This window comes from Eleginops maclovinus, chromosome 2, assembly GCF_036324505.1.
Source record: "Eleginops maclovinus isolate JMC-PN-2008 ecotype Puerto Natales chromosome 2, JC_Emac_rtc_rv5, whole genome shotgun sequence".
Classification (NCBI taxonomy): Eukaryota; Metazoa; Chordata; class Actinopteri; order Perciformes; family Eleginopidae; genus Eleginops; species Eleginops maclovinus.
In genome coordinates, this window is record NC_086350.1 from 18230698 (window position 1) to 18256153 (window position 25456).

General features: G+C 40.5%; 2 protein-coding genes across 3 annotated transcripts in view; both read right to left on the minus strand.

Moving 5' to 3' along the window:
* Window positions 1–4722, minus strand: part of abcc8 (ATP-binding cassette, sub-family C (CFTR/MRP), member 8) — a 51373-nt gene extending 46651 nt beyond the window's left edge. For both annotated transcript variants that reach the window (XR_010165162.1, XM_063876509.1), the window contains exons 1-2: window positions 4484–4722; window positions 1518–1680 (exon numbers count right to left, since the gene is read on the minus strand). Coding sequence is in view for 1 of the 2 variants with exons in the window: in XM_063876509.1 (XP_063732579.1) it covers window positions 1518–1680; window positions 4484–4504 (184 nt within the window). In the remaining variant the exon portion in view is untranslated. The remainder of the gene's footprint in view (window positions 1–1517; window positions 1681–4483) is intronic.
* An 873-nt stretch (window positions 4723–5595) lies between these two features.
* On the minus strand, window positions 5596–25394 carry ush1c (Usher syndrome 1C). Its single transcript, XM_063900105.1, has 25 exons — window positions 25267–25394; window positions 23324–23391; window positions 21599–21742; window positions 21261–21399; window positions 20137–20245; window positions 20019–20043; window positions 19567–19624; window positions 19291–19479; window positions 19147–19206; window positions 18646–18702; window positions 16855–16997; window positions 16223–16288; window positions 16029–16126; window positions 15264–15313; window positions 14874–15038; window positions 14619–14735; window positions 13233–13928; window positions 12449–12577; window positions 11404–11469; window positions 10421–10462; window positions 9797–9850; window positions 9609–9708; window positions 9227–9336; window positions 8956–9011; window positions 5596–5975 (listed from the first exon to the last, which is right to left on the minus strand). Exons 1-25 carry the CDS (start codon window positions 25300–25302, stop codon window positions 5963–5965), a joined length of 2790 nt encoding a protein of 929 aa, XP_063756175.1. The 5' UTR covers window positions 25303–25394; the 3' UTR covers window positions 5596–5962.
* Between the last annotated feature and the right edge of the window lie 62 nt (window positions 25395–25456).

The window sequence follows — 25456 nt, forward strand, 5'->3', positions numbered from 1 at the left end:
TGTTCCAGTGTTGTGCCTTACATGAGGCAATATTTCTAACCTGTGTAAACTACATTTACCGCTTTTGAATATAACTAACGTATACATTTGGGGAACAGCTGGTTATCTGGAATATGGGAAACATTCAAGGTTTTGATTAAACAGCAGCTAGAGAACACAGAGCTTTAGAGCGTAAATGGTCAGCAGAAAAGGAATCATCTATTTTGAGTATCAATTAATTATTTCATTCATTGTTTTTAACAAATACAAAAGGGTTTCCGATTTTTAAATGTGCGAATTGTATGTTTTTGTTGTATGTCTTATGTGATATTTAATTAAACATATTTGAGTTCTGGACTGCGTGTTGAAAGAAAAAATCTTTTTGAATATGCCAACTTAAGTTGTGGGAAACATGTTTGGAAACGTTTCACCCTTTTCAATTATTTCTGAGTTATAAGTTGCAATAGGAAGCATGTTAAAGAGAAACACCTTCATCACTGCTAGTCAGCATACAGCACAGAGTAGGCCTACATCTATGATGGACACAAAAACTTTAAATACCTCTAAAGGATTTTATCTGGGTTGTTAGTCAAAGCAGTAGCCTACAGCTGGAGGGTGACAGCGGAAAGAGATGGATCAGAGCCGTTTTCTGAAACGTTCTCCTGGGTCGTCCTGGTCACTGCTTTTCATTTATTGTTTTGCCTTTCCTCTTTCAGTTTGCTAGTTGCCTTAACTTGTGTGTGTTTTTAAAATGACAAACAAAACATTGATGAAGGCCATTTCCACAGGATTTCTACAAACATCTAACCTTTTGAAAAAGATAGAAAACTAACAATATTTGACAGCCATGGCAGTTAGAAGAGACATGCTCACGATTTTTTACCATGTTCACCACCTTAGTTTAGTGTGTATGCGTGTGTTAGCATGCTAGCATTTGCTTGGTACTGCTTGCTGCTTAGTACTCTGCTTTTTTAATCAAAAATAAACATAAAGCATCTGAGGCGGATGGTCATTGTCATTGGCTTTAGCAGATATTTAGTCAAAAAAAAATTATCGGGCAAATTTGGCGCAGTGATTTGGCTTAGGCTAACATGGAAATCTATAGGCTACTAAACTTGGCAATAGATGTAATTGTTGAGATTTCAGTCTGGACGAAAGTGGTGTAAGAGACAGACAGACAGACAGACAGACAGACAGACAGACAGACAGACAGACAGACAGACAGACAGACAGACAGACAGACTGACAGACTGACAGACTGACCTATCCTAGTATGGCTAATAACACATCTTTGGTGACTAAAAGTTGAAGCATGAAAGAATAGCCTACTTAGAAACCAAATAAATCACAAACTGAATGAGAGATGTGGTTAATATATGGAACTTTGTATGGATGCAATTTGGAGTGTAATGCGGTTATTCAGGAAGGCGAAATATAATCAGACGGTTGCATGTTCCATGGTAACGCAGAGCGACAATTGAACCACTGTGGGAGCTGTGGAAGGTAGAGGTTGAAGATTTCACCTCAGTTACACTCACCAATGAAGAGTATGGGGAAGGTGATGAAGAGGAGAAACACATGCGGCACCACGTTGAGCGCATCCAGGAAACAGCCGTTGTTCAGAACGCCCCCGTCCACATTGTAGGCGACCGAGTTATTCTCGTTCCCACAGAAAGCCAAGGACATGGTGGAACCGGGACTCTGCGAGGAACCGGCCCGAGGAAGAGGAGGAAGAGGGGAAGAAGGGGGGGAGGACCACAGACAGAGGATAGACAGAGATATTTTAAATAGTGGCTCTCAGAGCATGTCGAACCTTTTCAAAGGGAATACTGGATGGTGTCCTCAATAGGAAATTCCCAAAGCTGCCTCTTCCCTACCCTCTGGAATCCAGCTAACAAAGATCGGATCCAATAAAAGAGAGGAGACAGAGGAAAAACGAGAAAGGGAGGGAAATGTGGGGTCAGAAGCAGTCACAGTCCAGCGCAGCAGCAGCGGCTCTCTCTTCTCTCCGGCAGACTAAGCTGCTTTCCCCGCCATGCTGGTGAGAAACATCTGCATGCCGTCCGTCCGCAATCCTCAGGCATCCTCTAAAACTGAGGCTTCACTTGGTGCTGCACCGCTCCACGAGAATGCATTTAGACACACATACTCACACAAGCACACACACAGAGACAGAGCAGCGGTGGCATTCTGCAGTGCATCTGCTATTCTTGTCTCATGGCAAATGAGAGCTCAAAGTCGACCTTGGAAGACAAGAGCTGTGGAAGAAATACAGGCCAGCAGGAGGACTGAGAGCCACTGAAATCAAGGGGGGCAATACAGGAGAGCAGTGAAAGATGAAGAGAGAGAGAGAAAGGGGGGGGTACAGATGCTGAGTGAGCAGTAAATGCGTCATATAAAAGGTACGTGTGAAACATGAGCAAGTGCGCTAATCTAAATCCTTGCTCCATGTAAGAAGAACTTACATGACTCTACCCCTCAGTCGTTTATCACTGTGGTTTACATTAAGAGCATTAAGTAAGAAAGAGCACAGCAGCGACTGAACAACCAGGCTGCAAACGTAAAAAATGATGTAAAATATTAGTAAATTCCTGGGAATTATGCAATGTGTGCCGGTCCTGCGGAGAGATCCCGCTGCTGCCAATCACAGCTGACTTTCCTCAGTCGGATTAGCAAAGAGCCACATGGGAGCCGATTTTGTTAATCCATGTTTCAACAGACTCATGGCCTTTTTTTTTTTACTGATAAAAACGATTGATGTAATACAAGTCACAATGATTTTGCATAACAACAACAACAATAATAGGAAGATAAGCCTAAATGTTTTTGGCCTTGTGTACACAAACAGATAACGTGTTCAATAGTTATTATACAAATGCGACTCTGTGCATGCCATTAATAAAAGCAACATACCAATACTCTTGATGTTAGGTTGCTTGAAAGATATTCAGGTTTTTCGTATTGAAATGTCTGCATGACTGCAGGTTTGCATTTATTAACAAACTCCCTTAGTAGTTAGTTAATGAATTCTACAGATTAATTTCCTTAAAATGCCACGAGGTGCATTCTACTTTTCCATTACGATCAGTTATTGTAGCTGTGCAGTTGTAAAGCAAAACATAAATGCATGTGTAACCACTTCATATTTACAGTAGGCCTACAGGAAGCATGAAAAAACGTTTGATTAAACTATAGCAACTGTGAGTGTGTAATATTACATTAATGTTTGGAAAAAAGATGTCAGAAAAATGTTGGATTGATTGTCTGAATGCTGCCATAGTTTCTGCAAGCAGTTCTTGGTGGAGTGTGCAAACGCGCCAGACAGAGCTGTTTTTTCTTTGCAATGAAATAGCTGTGACATATTTCTCTTTTAAACGTATAAGAGTATTAGAAAACAATTTGTTTGCTTTTAGGAAGCTGTTACACTGAATGTCCAAAGGAATTTCTGAAGCATTGACGTATAAAGGAACGACACACCTGGCATAGCTGGAAATAAAGACATTCTTGCTGATCTTTCATTTGAAGACACAAGATTAACAATTAAACTGAAGCCACATCCTCTCACTTCCTCTTACCCAGAGGATCGTACCTACACCAGCTGACAGTAAGCAGCTGGGCAATGTGTGGCATTTTGAAGGAGAGGGAATCTTGTGTTTATCAAAATTGCAGTTCCAGACGCTATGTTAGCATGGGTTTCACCAACAAAATGAGAAAAGATTACATCATACACTGTTTTATTATCCTTTTTTTTTTACTTCTGAGAAAACTGGCTGAGTTATGGTTATATACTGCCCTACATTTGAGATAAGCACTGTACATCACTGGATTGCCTGGGGAGAGTTAGAGATTCAGTGTGTGTAAAAAGAAAGAGAATAATGAGCAGAGCAGAAGCCACTCACATAGACCCTTAGAAAAGAAATAAGTGCAACCTGAGGGGCTTACAAGGATAATGAACTATGCATTCCTAAAACCATTAATAGGAACAGCACAAATAGACTCTGCTATTGATATAGAACAACAGATACAGTCAGATGCAAACTTAATATAACAAGCTTGAACATGTGAACAGTGTGTATGTGTGTGTGCCTGTGGGATTAGAGTAAGGGTAAGAGGTGAATGATGAATCACACATTGTTATATGTGAACCAATGTAACAAGTGTCTCTCCCACAGATTTAAGGAATAAAATAAGTGTAGTCATCTTAGAAAATGTTCTCCGTTCATCTGGCAGTGACAAATGCTACCAGAATTCAACAGCTCAGTCGAGAAACAAACACATGCAATATTTCATTTCTGCCAAGAGAGCCATGAATGTCATGTCAACTCAGGACTTTAAAACAAAATATGCAGTTTACATTTAGACCTATTATGCATGTGTCATAGGAATACTTCATGACTCCAACACCCCTTATAGTACTATAGTAGGCATGAAATGCTTACAACATGCGTGCAGCCTGCTATTTAAAGTGAGAGTGTCGACCAGTGTGAGAGACCAGGTGACTTACCGGTTTATATCGTGAGATCATTGTTGCAGCCGTTTCCCTGACTCACAAAACTCTATTCAGTACTGTCACATGGGTCGATTGGTCGTTAAAAAAACAAAAGGGGTAAAATCTCCCAGATTGCAATCTCTCATGTGTTCAGAGTGCAGCCGACTTCTTAGCGTCCCACTTTGTGTTTGATCACCAATCAGGCGGAGGTTTAAGGAAGAAGGGAGTGAGCTGTCCGCGGTGCTGAACCCGGGTATCGAGGAGGAACAGGAAGAAGAAGAGGGCTAGTCTTTCATGGTAGGCCGCCTTTGGAGTCCAACGGGTTAAAGAAGCGGGGGCCGCTCAGACATACGCAGAACAGCGGTCGATGCGACTCTGAAACTCGCAGCAGCCAGCAGTCACGTATGTGGTCATGTACCAGGAGGGGAGGTTATATAACAGTAAAGCCATGCTGCACAGCTACACAAGTGTAACATTACATGACGGATTTTCTGGGTGATTTTTGTCTTTTAGATAAATAATAAGTTATCATTTATTATTGACAATTCATACGTGCTCTTTTTATCAGCCTTTTTGACGTTTGGGGTTAATTTAAAGCAGTATTACAAACCCAGATGGGACTAACCCTCATTCAGAGAGTGCAAGGACATTCAATAAGGAGCACTATTGCCCCCTGTGGACGTTTAATTACAAAGCTGTTTGGCTCCACAACCTCAAAGTAAGCCAAGCTGGTGATAACAGTATAGATATCATGAGGGGATATGATGTTGGAAATTAACGTTGTTTACCTCATCCCCCTGTGCATGAGTAGAATATTTTTTTATCAACCTTAAAAACTACCAGAAATTAAGAAAATAAATGTATGCATGGTAGAAAAAGCAAGAAATCTAAGGCAGGAACTGGCAGCCAAATGGAGATCAGATGGTGAATAACATAGCATCTGAATTTCCCTTAATTGTTGCACTTTTTCCTGAAAATGTATGCTGTGTAAAATGTGCTGATAATCCTGGCTGTTTGCACTATGACAATCACAAACTACATTTTCTCTCCACAACACCAACCCAGCAGTGTAGTGTTGAACAAATGCAATGCAGAGCGAGCAGACAATCTGTACGCTCAACCGAAACTCAATTCTGTGATCATGAGCAGTCTTTTATTGAGGTTTGAAAAGATTACAGTGTGCCAAATTTAACTTGTCCTTTCATACTGACGGATGAGTCACATGTCTGAAAAGAATGTTCAACATGGCGATGCAGATCTAAAAAGAGGTCAACCATGTACAGGCTGAAGACGACTGATTATTGACTGGATCATCCTTTAACAAAACAGGACAGTGAGAGTGCTTACTAACCCTATGGTGTCAATATCTTGATTACATGACAAGGCTTTATAAGAGCCTATAATAACGTTGAGTAAAAACAAAGGACCATTTTCTGCTTAACAATGAAAATCTTCTTAATGATTGTTGATTTTCTTGGCAGGCTGTTGATGAGACTAGAAGAACGTCCTGCAGAAGAAGAAAGAAGAATTAATTAACAACATGTGAGAATGCACCAAATAGAAGCGCTTATTCCTTGCTTTACTTTGTACATCTGATTGCTTTAGTCACTGCACATAAACACAACCAACACACATGCAATAATCGAAACAGCAAAAACAGCTTCCTTTAAAACATAAAAGGAACCCTGGGAACATACAGTGGTATGCAAAAGTTTGGGCACCCCTTAGGAAAACCACTGCATCAGTTTGTCACTTGCTGAGCTTTTGAAGCAGCAACTTCATTTTAACATATGTTATACCTTATGGTAACAGAAACATCTCAGTAGTGAAATAACTTTTATTGGTCAAACAGAAACATGTTTATGTGCATTCAAACAAAAATAGGCATGTGCATAAATTTGGGCACCCCTAAGAAATAATTCCATTAATATTTAGTATTGCCTCCTTTTGCTGCAATAACGGCCTGTAGACGCCTCCTGTAGCCACAGACAAGTCCCTTAAGCCTGGCAGGTGGTATTTTGGCCCATTCTTCCACACAAAACGTCTCCAGTTCAGTCAGGTTTCTTGGCCTCCGTGCATGGACAGCCTTCTTCAAATAAATCCATACATTTTCAATGATGTTAAGGTCTGGGGACTGGGATGGCCATTCCAGAACATTGTACCTGTGCTTCTGCATGAATTCCTTGGTGGATTTTGATCGGTGCTTAGGATCATTGTCCTGCTGAAAAATCCAACCCCGGCGTAGCTTCAACTTTGTGACTGACTCTAGAACATTCTTGTCAAGAATCTCCTGGTACTGTAAGGAATTCATGTGGCCCTCAACTTTAACAAGTTTTCCAGTACCTGTGCTAGCCACACAGCCCCATAACATGATAGATCCTCCACCAAATTTTACAGTGGGCAACAAGTTCTTTTCATTGAATGCAGTGTGTTTTTTTCGCCATGCATACCTGTTCATGTTATGACCAAATAACTCAATCTTGGTCTCATCTGACCACAGTATTTTGTTCCAAAATGCTTCTGGCTTGTCCAGATGTGCTTTTGCATACCTCATGCGACTCTTCTTGTGATTAACACTCAGGAAAGGCTTTTTGCACATCACCCTTCCAATGAGCTCTTCCTGGTGCAAAGTACGCTGGATTGTGGAACGGTGAACAACTACACCATCAGCAGCCAGATGTTGTTGTAGTTCTCTGGAGGTGGTCTGTGGCTTCTCTGTGACCATTTTCACCATCCTTCGCCTGTACCTTTCCCCTATTTTTGTCGGCCTACCACATCTTTCCTTCACACGGACTGTTCCTGTGGCCTTCCATTTCACAACTACGTTTCTGACTGTGGAGACAGACAGTTTAAACCTGTCAGATAATTTTTTGTACCCTTCTCCTAATTTATAATGTTGGATTATCTTAGCTTTCAGGTCAGTGGAGAGTTGTTTTGAGGTCCCCATCTTGCCACTCCCTAAGAAAGAACCTAGGCCAGGCACAGCCAGCTATTACCTATGTTAAATAGCCTTTTTCATGATTGGTTCCACCTGTCTTTGTAATTGAAGGTCTAATGAGCTAATCAAAGCAATTTTGTGCAGCAACCTGTCAGCTATAAATCCGTACAGGTGTTGAAATGAATGCTATTTATAAGGGTGCCCAAACTTTTGCACATCCCATTTTTTGCATTTTATTTTATTATAATAAAACTATGTAATGCTACCCTAAGAATTTTGGTCTGGAAAACACTAAAACGTCTACATCTTTGTAGGAAAACAAATGTTGTTGCTGTGATCTTCTATTATAAAGGAAAAGCAAATTGTCATGAAATCTCAGAGGGGTGCCCAAACTTTTGCATACCACTGTATACATTCTTCCTGTAGCACGGGAGGAATCCTCCCTACACCATGACCCAGTGTCACTGAGTGTCTATGTATGTCAGAGCATGTAACAGTCCAGGAAGCAACATCAATCAGAACAACTGCTGAAGGCTGGCAGGAGTCCTAGGCTGCTTTAAAGAGCGGCCATGACCTGACACAATACAATACCACAGAGGCCACAAATGTACATTTGAGTTTATATTTGTCTCACTGGGTCGGATACTTTGCAGATATATAGAGGGATAGGTCACTGATTGCATTGCTTGTAAATGTCTTCACTTGAATAGCATTTCTTCATCATTTTATAGCACATTCTTCAGCAATAAAGAAACACGCCTCAAGGCATTTTTCAAATATAGAAAAATTGCATAGGGTGTAGACATAGACTGTCTCACTAGCTTACATAACTGTAAAAGTAATACATAAATATAGTTTTACAAAGGCGGGAAACAAATACTTTACTGTTTGTTTGCTTCTGATTGACAGGGAGACTGCCACATGTGCTTTTGAAAAAAGAGTGGCACCAAACAAGACAATGCCACACCAAACTTCCTCTCCGAGACGTGCAGTAAGAGGAGGTTTGAAGTTTAAGTTGTTTACCAGGAGGAGGGTGAGGTGGGAGGAGAGGGAGGGCTAGTGCTGAACGAGGTAGCCGTGTCTGTACAGTGTTGCACTGCCTTCAAACACCTTTCTGTTCACAGTGGGACTGACTGATGCTGATTTAGGGCTGCATACACATTCAAAAACACACAGACAAACAAGCCTCACAGTCACATACTACTACTGGACCAGTTTCATTAGATTAAGGCCTTCATCTCAAAGTGGGGTCCCCCAGGGATTATTATCTGTAAATATCCTTATTAGATGTCCAGTATGTTTCTAATACATTTGTCTTTTGTTGTTTTTTTACATAGGATAAATAAACCTTTACAAATCTGAGAAGTTTTGCCAATAATACATGAGGGGGTCCTGGTTATATTCTCTATGTTTTGAGTACCTCTGACCCTAAATGATCACAAAAATGCCCCAGATTTACATTTGAATAATTGTGTAAATTATGCAAAAAATGCATTAATGCACAATGCATATACACATTTGTGAATAAATAAATATCAGGAATGCTTACACTTCATCTTCATAATCTTTTGGAGGGGAAACGGTGATCACAACATCGATCCAGTCCTAAAAGGTAAAAAAAAGCTTAACTTAGATTTTCCCTAAGTGGACTGAATAAAGAAAATATGACAGCAAGTTAAAGTGTGACAACAACATACACAAACAATCAATATTGATTGGGATTAAGTACAATCAATACTGTTGTTGCTACTGTGCTAAACATTACTGATACTTTAGAAACTAAAGTATGCCACATCATTTTCCTTTAATCTGTGTCTTACCCCTCCACTATTCCAGGCTCGTGCCAAAGCGTTTTGTCCCTCGGTCAATGACGCGTCAAGCAGGATCTTCCCATTCACAGCCATCAGTTCATCCCCGGGCACTATGCCACCTACAAGCAGACACATCAGAGATATCTCACTGCCAGACATGTTTAATTCATGACAGTGACAAACTGAGAGCGGGAACCTGCTGCTGAGATTAATATAGTCTGTGTGAAGACTATCCAAGGGGGAAATCATCCAGCATGTGTCACTCCCTGGCACATTCCTGTTTAAAATGCTTCAATAAACATTTGATTTGTCTTTTTTGTAATGTCAATGGATTTAAATGTAACATAGATTATTCAGTGAGTTAATATTGAAAAAACAAAAATGAACTAACCATGCTTGTCAGCAGCGCCACTTTCATACACAGCGGATATCACTAACTTTCCCAAAGGAGAGTCTGCACCTCCCTCCAGAGCAATGTCAAGATGTCCGGTCTTGAGAAAAATGAACATCAACATCACCCTATTCAAATATTTAACTCAAAGAAATATGGGAGATTATATTAGAGTAAGCAGAAGTTACCTTTTTGATTCTTAGCCGTCTCACATCTCGCCCGTCTATCTGATCCTGGGAGAACTATAACCAAGGAAAGGATTAAGGAAGTGTAAAAGCACAAAAGAACACTGTGATTGCTTTGTAGCTGTAGTAAAACAACAGGTTGTGCCAGCATAAAGAATGTCTTTGTACTATTTAATATGTGTATAGCAATGCTCAGTTAACAAATAAAAATGCTTATTTTTCCACAAGTTATCTCTTGAACCATGACTCGGTAGGGCTAGCTACAAGAAGCTAACTTATTCAACTATCAGTAAAACACTAAGGCTAGCTAACCTGCATTCTGAACCCGCCCAGTTAATGCTGTTATGTGTAATTATTGTTATTCATATCATCTTAAATGTTGCAGTAATGCTGTTTTGAGCCATTTCTAGTGGACCATAATTCAAAATGGCTGCCATGCGTAGGCCTATAGCACATTTTGTAACCTAAAGAAACTTTAGTCACAGCGGACAATGCATCCTAGCTGACACAGAAAGTTTACATTTATACTAAGCAGAAGTTAAAATCAGTTGGCTAAGTGCGTGTTTCATTTGAAATGCCAAATGTCTGTTGCATTTTCAGCTGATAAAAAGATCAGGCATACAATACCATTGAGTAAGGATCAAAATCTTCCTCGTATTTCTGAAATCCCTGAAAGAGAATCAACATGCAGTACATTAAAAACACATCCATAGGTGGTTAACAAATGACACAATGAAAAGAGAATGTCAAGGAAATGTTGGTGAATGTCAGTTGTGAACCAAGTCACTGAATGAAGTGCTCAGATTTCCTTTGACAACCAGTTCTACGTAAACATTTTAATACCATCCTGAATAAACGGAAACCATGGAGACACTCCGGGACATTCATTCAAGAAGCACGGTGGCTCTCAAAGCCTCACACTTTAATTCAATGATCACAATATGAATTAATAGAAACGCACACACACAAAATAAATTCTAACAAAGTTGGCGACTATTTAATTTTAAGGGTAGGAAACTGGACAAAGGATATCACATTTACCCAGCTATGATGACTCAGAGAGCCATTTTTCTCCCTGCAGAATAAACAAATATTAGTCAAACTCTTCACTTCCTGTTGTTTTGCTCAGACACTCAACATTGGCTGTAAAGACTGAAGGTCTTTTATATGTTTTTATTTGTTGTGGCTGGAGTAATCAGTTGAAATCAGCCAAAACAACAAATATAGTTCATTTAATGAGACTGCGGAGGTACAAAAACACGCCCTCCTCCTTTTCATAATGCTCACTAGACCAACCAAAGCAGATCAGAGGTCAGTACATGACGTACAAACCATCTGTTGCCAGTAGAAATCAAAGCCAATAACCGCAGTAAGACTGACATGCATTTTCACAATGTATGTCAGTATTCTCCAAATCAATAGAAGCCCTCTCGTGCTACTCCGCAGTGAAGCAGCCAAGGAGAATGAGAGGACAAAAAAGGAAGGAAGAGCCTTGAGGCAACAATGAGAAAACCTTGTGTGAGCATGGACAAACCAGTGCAGAAAGACCAGGATGAAACGCACTCAAGAATAATACAAAATCAAGTGAAGCCTTCATAGGTATGGATTACTTGTCGTTTGTTGTTGGATTTAAAAGACGAGTTGAAAGGCACCATCCGTTTCAGCATTTCCTGAGGCTGAAACACAAGATCGTGAAAGAACTTAATAAATTAATGAAAACAAAGCAAACACAACCCTCACTTCTCCGCTGTTGTTATTGTTTTTACCGCCCTCAGATTGAACTTTTTAAGTGTATGCAAATTACATTGTTTAAATTATTGAATTATTTCCAAAAGGTCAAAGTGATATGACTTATTGAAACCACATTTTAAATCAGTTCCTCCTTTAGTTTAAGTGGATGTCTGGGCAAAATTGATGAAATTCTCTTCAGGCGTTCCTGACATATTGCTTTTGTGAGAATGGGATGGAGGGGACAGGAAAAAAACATAATGACTCCTGCCCCTGCTACTCCCATGGGGTGCCTAACAATATAGACTATTATGAACCTAAACTTAATTAGGACCCTCAGTCCGTGGTAATGTACTGCACAAAACTTTCAGTAGTCATTTTCTTTGGTATTAATATTAACAATTCAACTTACTTATCAACTTAAGGAAAACATGTAAACCTGCATTTAAAGGCAGCAGTGTAGTGTGCTGCAGCAGTGTAAACTACTGTACTTGGGTAAAACACGTGAGGGGAAAGTGAGTGATTTATGGCAACCCCTCCTTCAGTCGAGGTGCCTCTCAGCGGGGCGATTCACCTCCAGCTGCAGAGGAGCTTCTGAACTGATGGTAGAAATGGGTAGTTGGTGCTTTCACGTGTATAAATGTGAGCACAAGGTTACTGAAAAGGGTTCCTCCAATATTGAAACATAAATAATCCGTCCACTTTCTTTGGAGCTATTTGACATGATATGGCTCCTCTGTGTGATGGTAGAAACGACAGATTGGAAACAGCTGGAGAGTCTGGAAGACTCACTAAGACTCGATAGAAAGGAGGGGAAGAATCTCGCACACAGATGAGGCCCCGCTGTGTCAGATGTCTGAATGTTTAATGAACATTTTACACTGAATGGGAGGGAAGATTTGTGAATCAGTGTGAAGTGTTTCATACCAACACATCAGAACGGAGCGCAGGTCTGAGTGGATCTGCTCTCTGGGTCTGGGAATGCGGCAGCATGACGGGTTTGGACATGACAGGGGCCATCTGACGCCTCTGGTTGGGGGGACTAGGAGCTAGTTGCTATTGGGGAAAGATCACGTTTTCATGGAACAGCTGTTTATGTGTTCATTCAGTAAGTCCTTTGAAAACAAAAGCATCTGGTTTGTCTAGGATTTGGCAAACGTATTAAGCTGAGTTTTACTACCCATGGATTTTTACATAAAGACACTCACCAAGGGGGTGCTTGCACCGGAAACACGACTGGCATGAGAAGTATTTCTCATTATCTGAACCACAGTAAAATAAAATTAATCATGTACATAGAGAGCACTGCAGGAACACAGGCTGGCTTCAAATGCATTTGATATCTTATGAAATGCAAATGTCCAAACGCATGCAAACACATTCAAAATATAAATAATCTCAAATAGCATACTGCTTCCATCACCACTTCACTCTTAAACAATCCACACAGCTACAAGGCCAACCCCAATAACAGTTCAAATCAATGCCTGCCATGCTCATCGCCCTCTCTTCATGTATAAAACATCCCAATAAATAAAACAGACATGAATGCACAAACACATTCAAGAGAATTGAGCTTTGCAGCCTTGAAAATCAATAGACTTGGCTTTGCATTTTCATAGGTGAAAAACAATCCTAGTTCAACAGTACACTACTACCAAACAGGAAAGCCAGTCCAACACATCACGTCCCTCAAATGAGAATCTCTGACCTTTGGACTGGAGGGGTAGGACATTTCACTGGTGTTGGACGAGTACATCCCTCCCCTTGGGAGATAGCCACCTGATTCCCACTCACTCCTTTGCCCTGGAGGACTTGGGGGGTGTTGATGGTGTTGATGTTGATGTTGATGCTGCCGGTACCCGCTGAGGGTTCCCACTCTATCGCCTGAGTGTTGTGGTGGTGGCGGTGGAGGGGGAGGCGGAGGTGGTGGTGGAGGAGGGGGCGGCGGCGGGTGAGGCCGTGGAGCCGGCTGTGGGGAGGATGGAGGCCTCGACGACTGAGACGGGGGGGGATAGTGGGAGGAAGGCGGGCGATGGTGTTGGGGAGGCAAAGGGTGAGTTTGTGGGTGAGGCCTGCGCCCCTTGTTGGGCAAGGTAGACGGGGCAGTGGGAGGTTTTCTAGCGCTGGGTGGAGAGGGAGGGCGCCGCTGTGGGGATGCTCGAGAGGACGGAGGGGAGTAGTTGGGTATTGTGGGGTTCAGCTTGGGTAAGGGTGGAGGGAGAGGCAGGGGAGGGGGAGGATAGCTGGTGCTGGGCTGGGTGGGGGCCAGTCTTTTCAGAGGACCCCTCAGGCTCTGATCCACATCATCCAGGTTAATGTCATCCAGATCAGTGGTGGCCAGGTGGAGGCCGCCGGGGAAGCGCTTCACTTTGGGCGCTGCGGCAGGAGAGCGCGGCGGGGAGAGCTTAAAGTCACAATGACAAATGGTTCATATGTTAATGCTCCTGTTGAGAATAATCGACTCAGGGGGCAAACACACATCCATAAATTACCTTCTGCAGATTATTGTCTCATTCTTCTTGTGTAATTAGCTGCACCCAGGAGATTATGTCTTTAGTTTGTTTGTTTGTCAACAGGATTAAAGATAGAACTACTTTAAAATCCATTCAATTTGGTGCTACTCCAAACACAAGTGGATAGACACATATTATTTCGCCCAGGGAAATGATTGGCGGAGTTCTGCTCTATAGTTTTGCATCAGCATGATGTGATCTTACTACAAATGCTCTGCGGTTACATAAGGAGGACCATTTGAACAAAAACATGGTCCATTTTTTTAGCAATCTTTTTGTGTTATTTCACAGTTCACACTGCAGACTCACACTTTTACTTCTCTCTTTAACTTTATTTCAGATTTCACTTGCTTAAGCTTTGTGGTACTAGCAGGTGAAAAATGATTCGTCCAACTTGTCATTTCACTCATCCACAAAGTCAATGGTAATGGCGGAAGGAAGTTCGCTTTACACTATTCTCAATGTTATGCCGAGAGCCCTATCCAAAAAGGAAGAAGGAATCGGATTAGACAGTATATGGAAAAGCCAAACACTGTGAAACGCTCAGAGTGCAGAGAGGTTTTGACAGTCGCACTCTGTACCTCTGGGGATTCATTCTCCACGCAGGATATCTGCTCCAACCGAGTCTGGCAAAGACGCTCCACCCAGTGCTGCACTTTCGCTGACTCCTCCAGGTCTTCTCTCTCTGTCTCTGAGACCTGAGGCAGCATCGGAATATAGCAGCAATGGATGAGAGAAATTGTGGTTGCATTGTGGGAACTTCAAACTCAGAAAGTTGCCATAAATAACAAATCTTTATTCCACATTATTGCTTTGGTAAGCCCCTCTTTTTGTACCTCCTGAACCAGCCGATTGATCTTCAGCTGCTTCTCTCGTTCATGCATCTCTTCCTTCTCCTTGGCCAGTTTGAGCTCAAACTCCATCTCCTTCTTGTTCTTTCTCAGCTCCTGCAGCGTGTCCATGTTGGACACCTTTTTCTTTTTCTTCTTCTTTTCTCCTTTCTAAAGGTATCATCAGTGGGTCAAAAATAGTCAAATAGAAGCAGACAGAACTGCAACTCCAAACCAGGCAGCATGACATGCAGAAATAAATACTGTGACCACGCTGTGATGACCAGTAAAAAGCCCAGCATACACCATGAAGAGTTACACATATTGCTCAGGGTGATACAACAAGCTGTTATATTTCCTTTGTAGCCACACCATACTGAACTCAGCTGACAGTACCTTGCGGAGTGATGGCAGTTTTCCCTCATACCGATAAAACCAGCCGAATGCTAAGGATGGAGATGAACACAGGTCACTCTCACAGCTCTGTTAAACTATATCCAAGGTTAGTTACGATTCTGAGCAAACTCAGAAAAAAACATCACACTAAAGAACCACAACACAGCACTCAAAGAGAATAATGAGAGGAACAGATTAATCCTGCTCCATTCAGGCATTCTCAACAACACCCAAAGATGCAACCTGCGTTTAGTGATGCCAATAAAGGCCGCCTTAAACTGCTCCATTTTTTGAGTGTCTGTCATTATCCTTCAGCAGCATCCAAAAAAACTGCTACTGATTAAAATGACTTTGAAAACACACTCTCTAATGGTTACACTTTGGTTGTCAAAGGAAATCTTACACTTCTCTGTGTGTACAAACATCCTCCCACGCCAGCTGTGACAAGGGCAGCTGAGGCTCCAGACTCACTTCTCCGTCCTGTTCTTCCTCCTTGTCTTCCTCTGTGAGGGAGCTGGCCTCGTCAGCTTACAGGAGGGTATATAAAAGGCAGCACAGCACACAGATGCGACAGGAAGATACACAAGAGCGTGCAAAAGAGAGGAAGGTATATCAGGTGAAACCCAGGCAAGAGCAACGTGTCAGAGACAATGTAAAAATGTAGGTTCAGGAGTAAAAATGGACTCATGCATTTCACAACGGAGGTGGCCTTACGAGAACTCTTGGACTTGGCGTTTTTTGTCTCAGGTGGGGCTAGGGACGGGCTCTTTGGAGTGCGGGGGCTCTTCGGGCTCTTTGGCCTGTCTTTGGCTCCCCAGTCCTCATCCCACTCTCTGTTGTGCTTCTTCTCCACATCCTCAATACTAGAGAGGACAAAAAAAAAAGTAAGACATGTTTATTTTACCCGCAAAAACAATAGTGAATTGGCACTTTTATGGAAAATTAAATCAGCTGTTTACTTCTCCATCTCTTTTTTATAGCGATCCTCTTCCTCTGCGGCTTTCTGATTTATCTCCATCTTTCTCCTGTTAAAGCACATGATAAATATACAAAATAAAACTTCTATAGCACAGGCTTTCAACAAAACATATGACTTTAATACAGTTTATGGCTGCTAGTAAGGGTGTCAATCCTGTTGTATGAAGACCCATGTTTCACCCCAAGACATTGCTGGCCTCAAAGCACTCAGAACACAGAGGATATAAATCTACAGGTAGATAGTGATGTAACAGAAGAGCAAAATAAAGCCTCGGTTGGATGGAAAATCAATGTCCTGTTTACTTTCTTGTCACATGATACATGTAGATGCAAGATGTAGGTGTTTGTGAAGTATATGGGTACCGTTTCTTTGTTGTGTTGTGGTGTAGGGAGGTCAAGCAGCACTATAGGGGGATTTCAGTCGCATATTATCGCGAAATGGTATTTCCCAAGTTAATTACAAAAGCTGAGCCTTTCAGTAAATAAATTAAAATTGCACTACCCTCATTTTTGGGAAATTAAGGTAATAAACTATATATCTGTCATTAATCTTCAATACACACAATATCACATTTCAAGATGAGGAGTGATTCGCTCCATGCTGTCCACTCACTGCCTCTCCTTCTCCTGCTGCTCTTTAATGATTTTGTTAGTCTCCAGTGCCACTCTCTTCTGGTGCATGAGCTCCTGTCTGTCCACCTCCCTGCGGGACTCCTCTGCAAGACGCTCCTCATCTGTCATGAAAAGCTCCCTGCCCTAAGAGGGGGAGAGAGGCGACGATAAGGGACAGACAAGGTGCACAGCAGGGGGAGGCCCGACTTCCTAACTCTGGGGAGCTGCTAGTCAGCCCAAAAGATTTTCCACAACCAGGAAGAGAGAAAGAGAGATCTCTGTTTTTGGCAGAAAAAGCCTCAATCACAACTTAAGCATCATTCATCTGTAATGTGTTGGTAGTTTTTGTAATTCTGTATATAATAATCAGTACTACTCAACTCAATACACAAGTACGTGCAATTTGTTGTTCCTATACTAGACGAGAGTTTCCAGTTTTTGCAACTTTATACAACTTTACTAGTTAGTTAATTTATTTAACACCTTTAGATGCTAGTTGTCTGTGCATATTCAGAATTATCATAATATGAAATGTAAACAACACATACATTATACTTTATTTTTATCTCAAGTAAATTCACAAGCTACCCAGCCGTATTCAAAGCAATTCAATTAGCTTGAATCTTTAGGCAGTTCATCAATAATTACAATCACAAATATTGTGTATTATTATTAAATGGTCCATTCTGCACAGTGGGAACTTTTTACGTTTTTAACTTTCCTTAATTACAAATTAGGACTTGTAATAGTTTTTCTACACTGTATTTTTCTACTTTAATTTAAATATAAGTCTGAGTACTTCTTCCAATACAGATGATAACTGTGTATAGAGAACACACTAGAAACAATGTTATGTACAAAGTTTGAAATGTTTACTATGGCAGGGTTCCCTGTTAAAATGCAAATAAAAGAATGCATTGGACAGGCATCAAGGAAAATGGTAGATAGGAGGGTACAGTTTGTCACACTGACAATGGTCGTCACCGAGTCCTGGGGCAAACAACCTGCCATGTGACTGGACTGATGATAGATGTTGCTCCTGCAGACAGCCAGGCTGAGGCACAGACTAGGTAAAGAGATGTCTCCAAAAAAATATTGCACATGAATCTGTGTGGCTTGAATACAAAGGAGGAGAAGGCAGACGTTTATGTATCCAAAGGAGTTCACTCAGATGTTATCTGCAACTCAACTTTTTTCTTATCTACAAATGATTCTCTGAGCCCAAACACTATTTAAACAGCACGCCATGTTACATACCAAGGTTTCTTCAGGTTTCAAGACTTTGTATTTCCTATTAAAACTATATAAAGTAACATGTATTACCGATTTTTATTTTGCAATCATACCGGCCGAAGTATGAATGAAAATAAGTAATAGAATTACTTTAAGAACATGGATTCATTTACATGTTTGAATGAACCAAAGTGACACATAACAATCTAAAATCTTTTTTTTCTAGTGCAGTTTGTATTGTTTTCAACCAAGAAGTATAGCATAATCATTATCATTCAAGACTATTTTAATCCCTTTTAAGCCTATATTTCAGACCATTTCATAGATCTGGATGTGGATGGATCTTTATAGGATCAGTGAAAACCCTGATAAAAACCTTTTGTTTTCAGCACTTCAGAATGTAATTTTACTTTACTATGTTACCATGGTGTTGCGTCCTCGAGTGAATTCAACAATACTCAGAGTTTTGAGTCGTGCTTCAAAGCACCACATAGTATTGATTCCTCTAAACTTTCTCATTATTTCTTCATAAAGCGTGATGCAGTTAGAGTGTACTTACAGCTCCTGTCAGAACAGTAATGGTCAGACTGCGGCTGCTCTTCAGAACTCTCACAGCCTGCGGACATAATAACAGAAAAGTTCAAATAAGGCAAATCATTTTAACGTTATATTTAATGAATACAATGAAGGCTTTTACAATAACAGTCTGAGAAAGGAAAGACTTGTGTGATGTATGTGTAATTTAAAATGTATCCGGGTGTGAAATTATCAAAGACTTGTGGTAAATACGGCAGGCTTTGTTTTCTCCCTGGGCAAATAACAAACATGGAAGATGATTTTTTTTTTTTTTGCAAAACCATTTTGGCTGGTTAAATACTCATTTGGCTCAATGAACTGAGAAGTAGAACAAACATTGCCAGGAGCAGCAGCACAGTTTAAACAGATGTCCTCATGGATAAAAAGCACCAAATGTACCAAATAATATCTCTTGGTCAAAATAAAAACAACTTGGGACTCCATCCGCCATTGATGTGATTGGACAAAGTTAAGCACAATTTACCTCCTTGTGGTCCGAATTTGTGAAATCCACCCCGTTCACTTCCACAATCTGGTCTCCAACCTACATTTTAGGGTAAGAGAGCATGTTTACAGCAGGCATGCATCTTAGTTTCATAGAAATGTTCTGGCTATTTTAAGCAATCACCTCCAGTCCAACTTCTGCCGAAAGGGAACCCGGCTTGACATTACTGATGTAGATACCAGGTTTCTGGGTCGGGCCAGTAGAGATGCTAATACCCACCCCCTTGGTACCCACGAGGCTGAGGAAGACTTTCTTCTCCTTGATTTCTTTGCCTCCAATGGACGCTAAGCCTGCAATGCTGTTTTTTTTCTCCTGGGGCAGAGATACAAATTCCATCAGCTGTCTGCAGTAGAGATACAACTTTTGAAACTGAAAGAAAAAGAAAAATGTGTCTCCTACCCCTGACTCAGATGCAAACTGGTCGACAAACTGCCACTTGAGGGGTTCCTCTGATGACCTGGAGGAAAAGAGAACGGATAAGCACACAGAGATCTCCTACATCTCAGTCCTTTAGCTCCATATTTCACCATTAAATCAGCTAAATGAAACTATATTGACAGCAAGATTGCAGTTAATGATTTTTTTTCCCATTGTAGATTAATCTGTGGCTTATTTCTAGATTAATGTTGATCTTTAAGAAAATGTTTCTTTAAAAAGTTTTTTTATGTCTTATTTTGTCCAGCCAAAACCAAAGATATTCAGTTTAAGGTGATATAAATCCAAAGAAAGCAGTGCATCTCCAAATTTCTGGCCATTTTTGCATGAAGAATTAGGATTGGCAAATTATTTTTCTGCCATTTAACTTTTCAAACAATCGTTTGTGGCTCTAATAAGGATATAAATGTTCTTACCTTTTTACAGGGATCATCCCGACATCTGCACCAAAGAAACAACAATTTAGTGAATGAATGATGCATTCTGGGAAGAATATATTGATGCACATGGAAAATTAGTTTGTGTTTGACGTACGCCTGACTTTGAGTGACACAATCTTCTTGGTCTTGATGAGACTGATGACCTCCTCGTGGATACAGGAGGAGATGGAGTATCCATTGATGCGCACAATCTCATCTCCCACCTATAGATCAGCACAGGATGAGATATTATGAGTGACACCTTCACTTTCAATACATCAAGCTAAATCAGAGACATAGTTATTGCTTCTCCAACTATTTACGTCCCTGTCTGTTGCATACACCAGCCACAAAATGACCTTTGGATCTGATCTGTGTCAACCATTTATATTAGATGTCTTATCCTTGTATGTAACCGAGTTTAGCTAGCACACGTATATACTGTATATGTCAATGCCAACATAATCATGAACAATGTTACCACATATGTACATGCTGTTTTGATTCTGTCCTGTTGTTCTTATCCTGATTTAGTTGTATCAATTCATTTGTATGGCTGTTTTAAAAAGCAAATCTACTTTAGGCAGGTCTTACAAAAGCATACAACAGCATATTGCAGTGTTTTTTCAAATGACGCATCATTTTCAAATCTTTTTTTTTTGTTGCCCATAACATTTTCACAAGATGGAGTTGTAATGCTGAAATGTTATATTGATTGATATAAATGCATTTGTTTTTTATCCAGATATTAGACAGCACAGTACCTTGGACGTAGTCACAATATCTGACATGTATTACCTGGTCTCATCCAAACAAATAATCTAAATAAAACCTTGACTTGTTCTTTGTTGGCTGGAGTTATTTCCTCTATTTAATGTCCATCTAGTTTAAACTGGACCAACAATGACTAACAAGCAAGATGTGAGAAATTGAAACTTGGTGATTTACCCCACCTAGTGGATTCTGGTATTATGACTGACACAGCCTCAGAGACACGTCATTACAATGTATTGATTAACAGTGGGTAATGTTTTATAAGCTACAAATGAATACTTTAATGAATAAGTGACATATTGTATACAAAAAAAATATTTATGAAACAAAGTATATGTTTTCACATTCTTTTATTTTACTCAAATCTGCATTTAGTGTTTTTAGGAATATAAAACATAGGCTACACAGTTTTTGCCCACACAGGATGGGCAAAAACACACAACAGTTAACACACAACATGCATACCTGAAGGCCGACATTCCCAGCCTGACCATCTTTGACAATCTGTGATATATAAAGACCACTGCCAAACTCCAGCCCCCCTCGGACACTCAGACCCAATCCATCACGATGTGTCCGGTCCAATCGCACCTCTTTCAGCTTCCTGATTAAACAGGATGTATGAGCCAAGTAAGATAGAAATGGGGAAAAAGCAATGGAACCAAGAAGAACACAGAAGAAGTGGGGACGCTCAGTAATATTATTGCTGGTCACTGTAGATCTTCTGTATAGGATGTATTATATTATATACACATGAGTGGTACACACCACATTCACAGGGCATGAGTCTATGCTTCACTCACCGTGACCTCTTTGGGGTGAGCAGGTCGTACTCCACCTGGTGTTTGAGTGGGATGAGTGGCCGGATGGCGTCAAACAATGGCAAGCGCTTGGGCTCATTGATGACCAGCTTCAGGTCCCCCACCAACACTGTCAGATCCATCGACCTGAAAGAGAGGGGGGATAATTATGTCTATAAGTTTATGTTCTCCATACATAATGATTTCTACCTTCTGGAAAGATAGAATAATCAATAAGATACATCCACTGGTCAAGCTAAGTGACCTTTCAGAAGAAATATGATTTAGTATAAATATAGTATTTATTCAAGTTGAAATTAAAGCAGACATGGGTGGAGAAAAACCTGACAATATAATGAAATTATAAATTGGAATAACACCTAATATTACACCTTGAAACTTACTGTTAACTTTTCCAAGTTATTTGGTTGATTTATTTATTCATTTACAACCGTATGTTAATGTTTTTCTTCAGGAAATTCACTCTACTATTACAGCCTTATAATTCCTACAACCAATAGCACTGTACGATAAAGTTTTAGGTTCACTAAGGTGCTATAACAGAGGCTTTTTCACCCTTACGAATATAAATGCCCACATTGTTTTCACCATGCACATATCATACTTTAAAATACTGGATTGTCAGATTTAGAGATATTGAATGTGATATTACCCTCATTATTTAGTATAGTATCTGCACAGCCACAAAAGTATTAAAGTCCTCCCTATTATTATCCCTATATAAAGTATTAGAGTACTCCACTGATTAACACATATAACATTGTCAGACATATGATGTTGACAGTTTTCATTATCAGCAGAAGCTTCTTTCTTGTCAAAACCTGATGCCTACATTACCCACAATGCAACTCAGGCAGTGATAGTTTGGTTGGATATATCTCAAGCATGAGGAGCATGCTACAGAGGTCTGCTGAACTTACTTATTTTCTACTTCACACTTGTATTTTTCACACCAAAACAAAAGAGACTCCAGTGAGGTTAAGTCTAAATGCTTATTGAAGAAGGCAACCCAATAATCCATATGTGACAACTCAAATGGGACTACAACAACAACTAAAGCAGCAAATTAAAAGCTACTGTGTAAAATCTGTCCACCTTGCCTCTTCTTTAAATTATTAATAAGCGCCATTTCAGCCCTGTTTGAAGGATGAATATAAAAAGAGCTTTTGTGAATAACTGACCAAGCTTGTCGGAGCACAATGGAAACTGATCATAGGCTTAACCGCTGGTGCCACAGAGCTCTGACTTTGTACAAAGATTAATTGAAACCTAGACCTGTAGCCCCCCACCCCCTCCAGTGCAGTGCACCCCCTCACCAGTGGTCAGAGGCCAGGCTGTTATCAGAAACCATGATGGAGCACAGAGTTTAAAGTGGAGAGGTCTATGCGCATCAGGAATAGGGATGACATGATAAAGGGCTTAAGAAAACTATACATAGAAATCATAAAGTTAGTGAGGATCAAGTAGAGATTAAAGGGCAACATAGAAGAAGAAGAAATTAGAAGGAACACGTGTAGACTTTTATCTTCAACTAATAACCCCAATGATCAGTTCTGCTTAAAAATGTTAAGGACACAACACCATCCGCATTTTTTCATAGAGGACTATAGACCTGAAAATGAACACATATTGCATGACAGGGACAAATCAACAAAGGAAATGCAACTTTCTCGCAGGTCTACACACACTTAAGCCACTGGTACTCACTGGTGATACATGCGGAGGACATCATACAAGTAATCGTTCTCTGCTTCATTTTCAATCAGCAGCTCCACCTGCAAGAAAGGACAAACATCTGGTGCCATCGTTCTTCTCACTGCTGAATCAAACACACACTGTACCTCTCTGCTGTGGTCCTGTCAACACCATAGGGGGGTGAGCCATCAGTGTGTGTGTGTGTGTGTGTGTGTGTGTGTGTGTGTGTGTGTGTGTGTGTGTGTGTGTGTGTGTGTGTGTGTGTGTGTGTGTGTGTGTGTGTGTGCATGAATCATACAAACCTGATGGCGGCTCAGCTGCAGCAGAATGGTTTTGAGGAAACGCTTTGGCCAATCACTGATATAACACATGTCACTTTTAGTCCTACTTATTAGCTCCCAAACTACAAACTGCTCTCTCCAAACCCAGACTGAGTTGATATTCCTTTTACTGAGCGGTGGTTCAAACTCGGCTTTGAGGGAAGATGAGGCTCCTTGGACTGAAGCAGGTGTAATGGACAGCCCTACCCTAACCATCAAACTACTGGGAGAGAATAATGGTACAGTCAAGGAGAAGCTGAAGGAGGAAGGTCAGCAGTGTCATCTTACATCTCAGACACAAACTGAGGGGAACATTCACACACACAATCACACATGCACGCCACATCTTATGCAGCCTGAACTCAAACATAAATCCCTATAATGATTATAAATGTAGGACTGCACTATGTGGACTCTTCTGTGACGTTGCTGGGAAGGTGTTTGTGTGTGTGACATGGCTTTTATGATTGTCATAAACATATTTTTTCTCAGGGCAGTGAGGCATAGCCAGCCACTCCTGCTGACGCAGGAGTGGCAGACTTTAGCACCATAAACCAATAAGGAAAGATAGAAGTGGTCAGTCACATACTAATGTTAAAAATGATGTTTGAGAAAAAAAGATTGTTCTCACAGAATGAAATAGGGACTATGATAATGTCCTAAAAAGGAACAAAGCCTCATTGTGCCTTGTTAGTCCCTTAGCCTCTAATTAAACCCGTGCATCGTCCCATCTCTTCGCTCAGTTGCTCATCTCTGGCACGCTCTCCATTATCTAATGCTAATTTGCCCTTTGTGAAGAGCCTGCAATATGTGACAATGCCTGCCTGTTTGCAGCACAGATGGCTGTCTGATGATCCCTACATACTCCAGGGCTGAAAACGCCCTGAAGATATCAAGTTCCCATCCCCTGTTATTTTTTTACTCATAGTTACCATATCAGGGCTTTTATGTGCCAACACCAACCATAAAACATTGTTGTGCTTTATTCATAAAGCACAATACAATAGATGTAAATTGAATTTATTGCACCTTGGACCTCGGCTGTATGATGTTTACATAAGCTTAAAAAGACAGACAGGTACAGAAAGGATGTCCTCCAATATAGCTTCTTAGAATATACTACAGTTAAGCTTTAGAGGAAAATAGATCCACTGAAGCCCATTTTGTGTTCATAACTAACAAGAGATATGCCTTTAAGTATAATCCAACAGAACAGTTGTTTGGACTGTAAGATCCCTATGAAATTCATTTAATAACAGACAACTCAAGGAAACTACTTATTTTAGTTTAATGAAAACACATTCATCTATTAGCAACTCTTACAGTGTTATTACTTCTCCTATGGGCTTAAATAGTTAATGATATGTTCATCCAGAAGACACTGCCACACACAATCTCTATTTTAGATGTGATTTATAAACATGCTTCTGATTTGTTCGTCGAAAAGTAGCTTTTTAAAATAATGTTAACAGTTTGTTGGTTTTCGTGAGGCTTTCTGTCAGGCCTACTGTCCCAGAGAAATAGACACCTGAGCCGGTGAGGGGATAAACCAGGTAGGAGAGGAGCTTTTTTAAGTCAATTTGAGATACAAAAAAAATATCCGAGTAAGCGAAGAGAATAATGTTTGTGTCTTACCTTGTGCCGAAATTCCCGAGCAACTTTTCGCTCCATCTCTTACAGTAGCAAACAGACCGAGGTAAGATCCCTGTGTGTGAAGTTTGATAGGGCTGGAGAGTACGTCAAGCTAACCGTAGTAAAACTAAAGCTTCCGGTTAGGATTTCCACTGTAAGACAACCATCAACAAGGAAGAAAAGTTGGGGTAAA

What these genes read in the sequence shown, in the direction of transcription:
- ush1c (XM_063900105.1), bottom strand. Translation starts at nt 25,302, where the DNA reads ATGGAGCGAAAAGTTGCTCGGGAATTTCGGCACAAG. An exon ending in GTCCTCCGCATGTATCACCA is followed by an intron (nt 21,743 to 23,323) that starts GTGAGTACCAGT and finishes CCTCTCTTTCAG; the next exon opens with GTCGATGGATCTGACAGTGT. An exon ending in ATTTTGATCCTTACTCAATG is followed by an intron (nt 9,851 to 10,420) that starts GTATTGTATGCC and finishes CCTTGGTTATAG; the next exon opens with TTCTCCCAGGATCAGATAGA.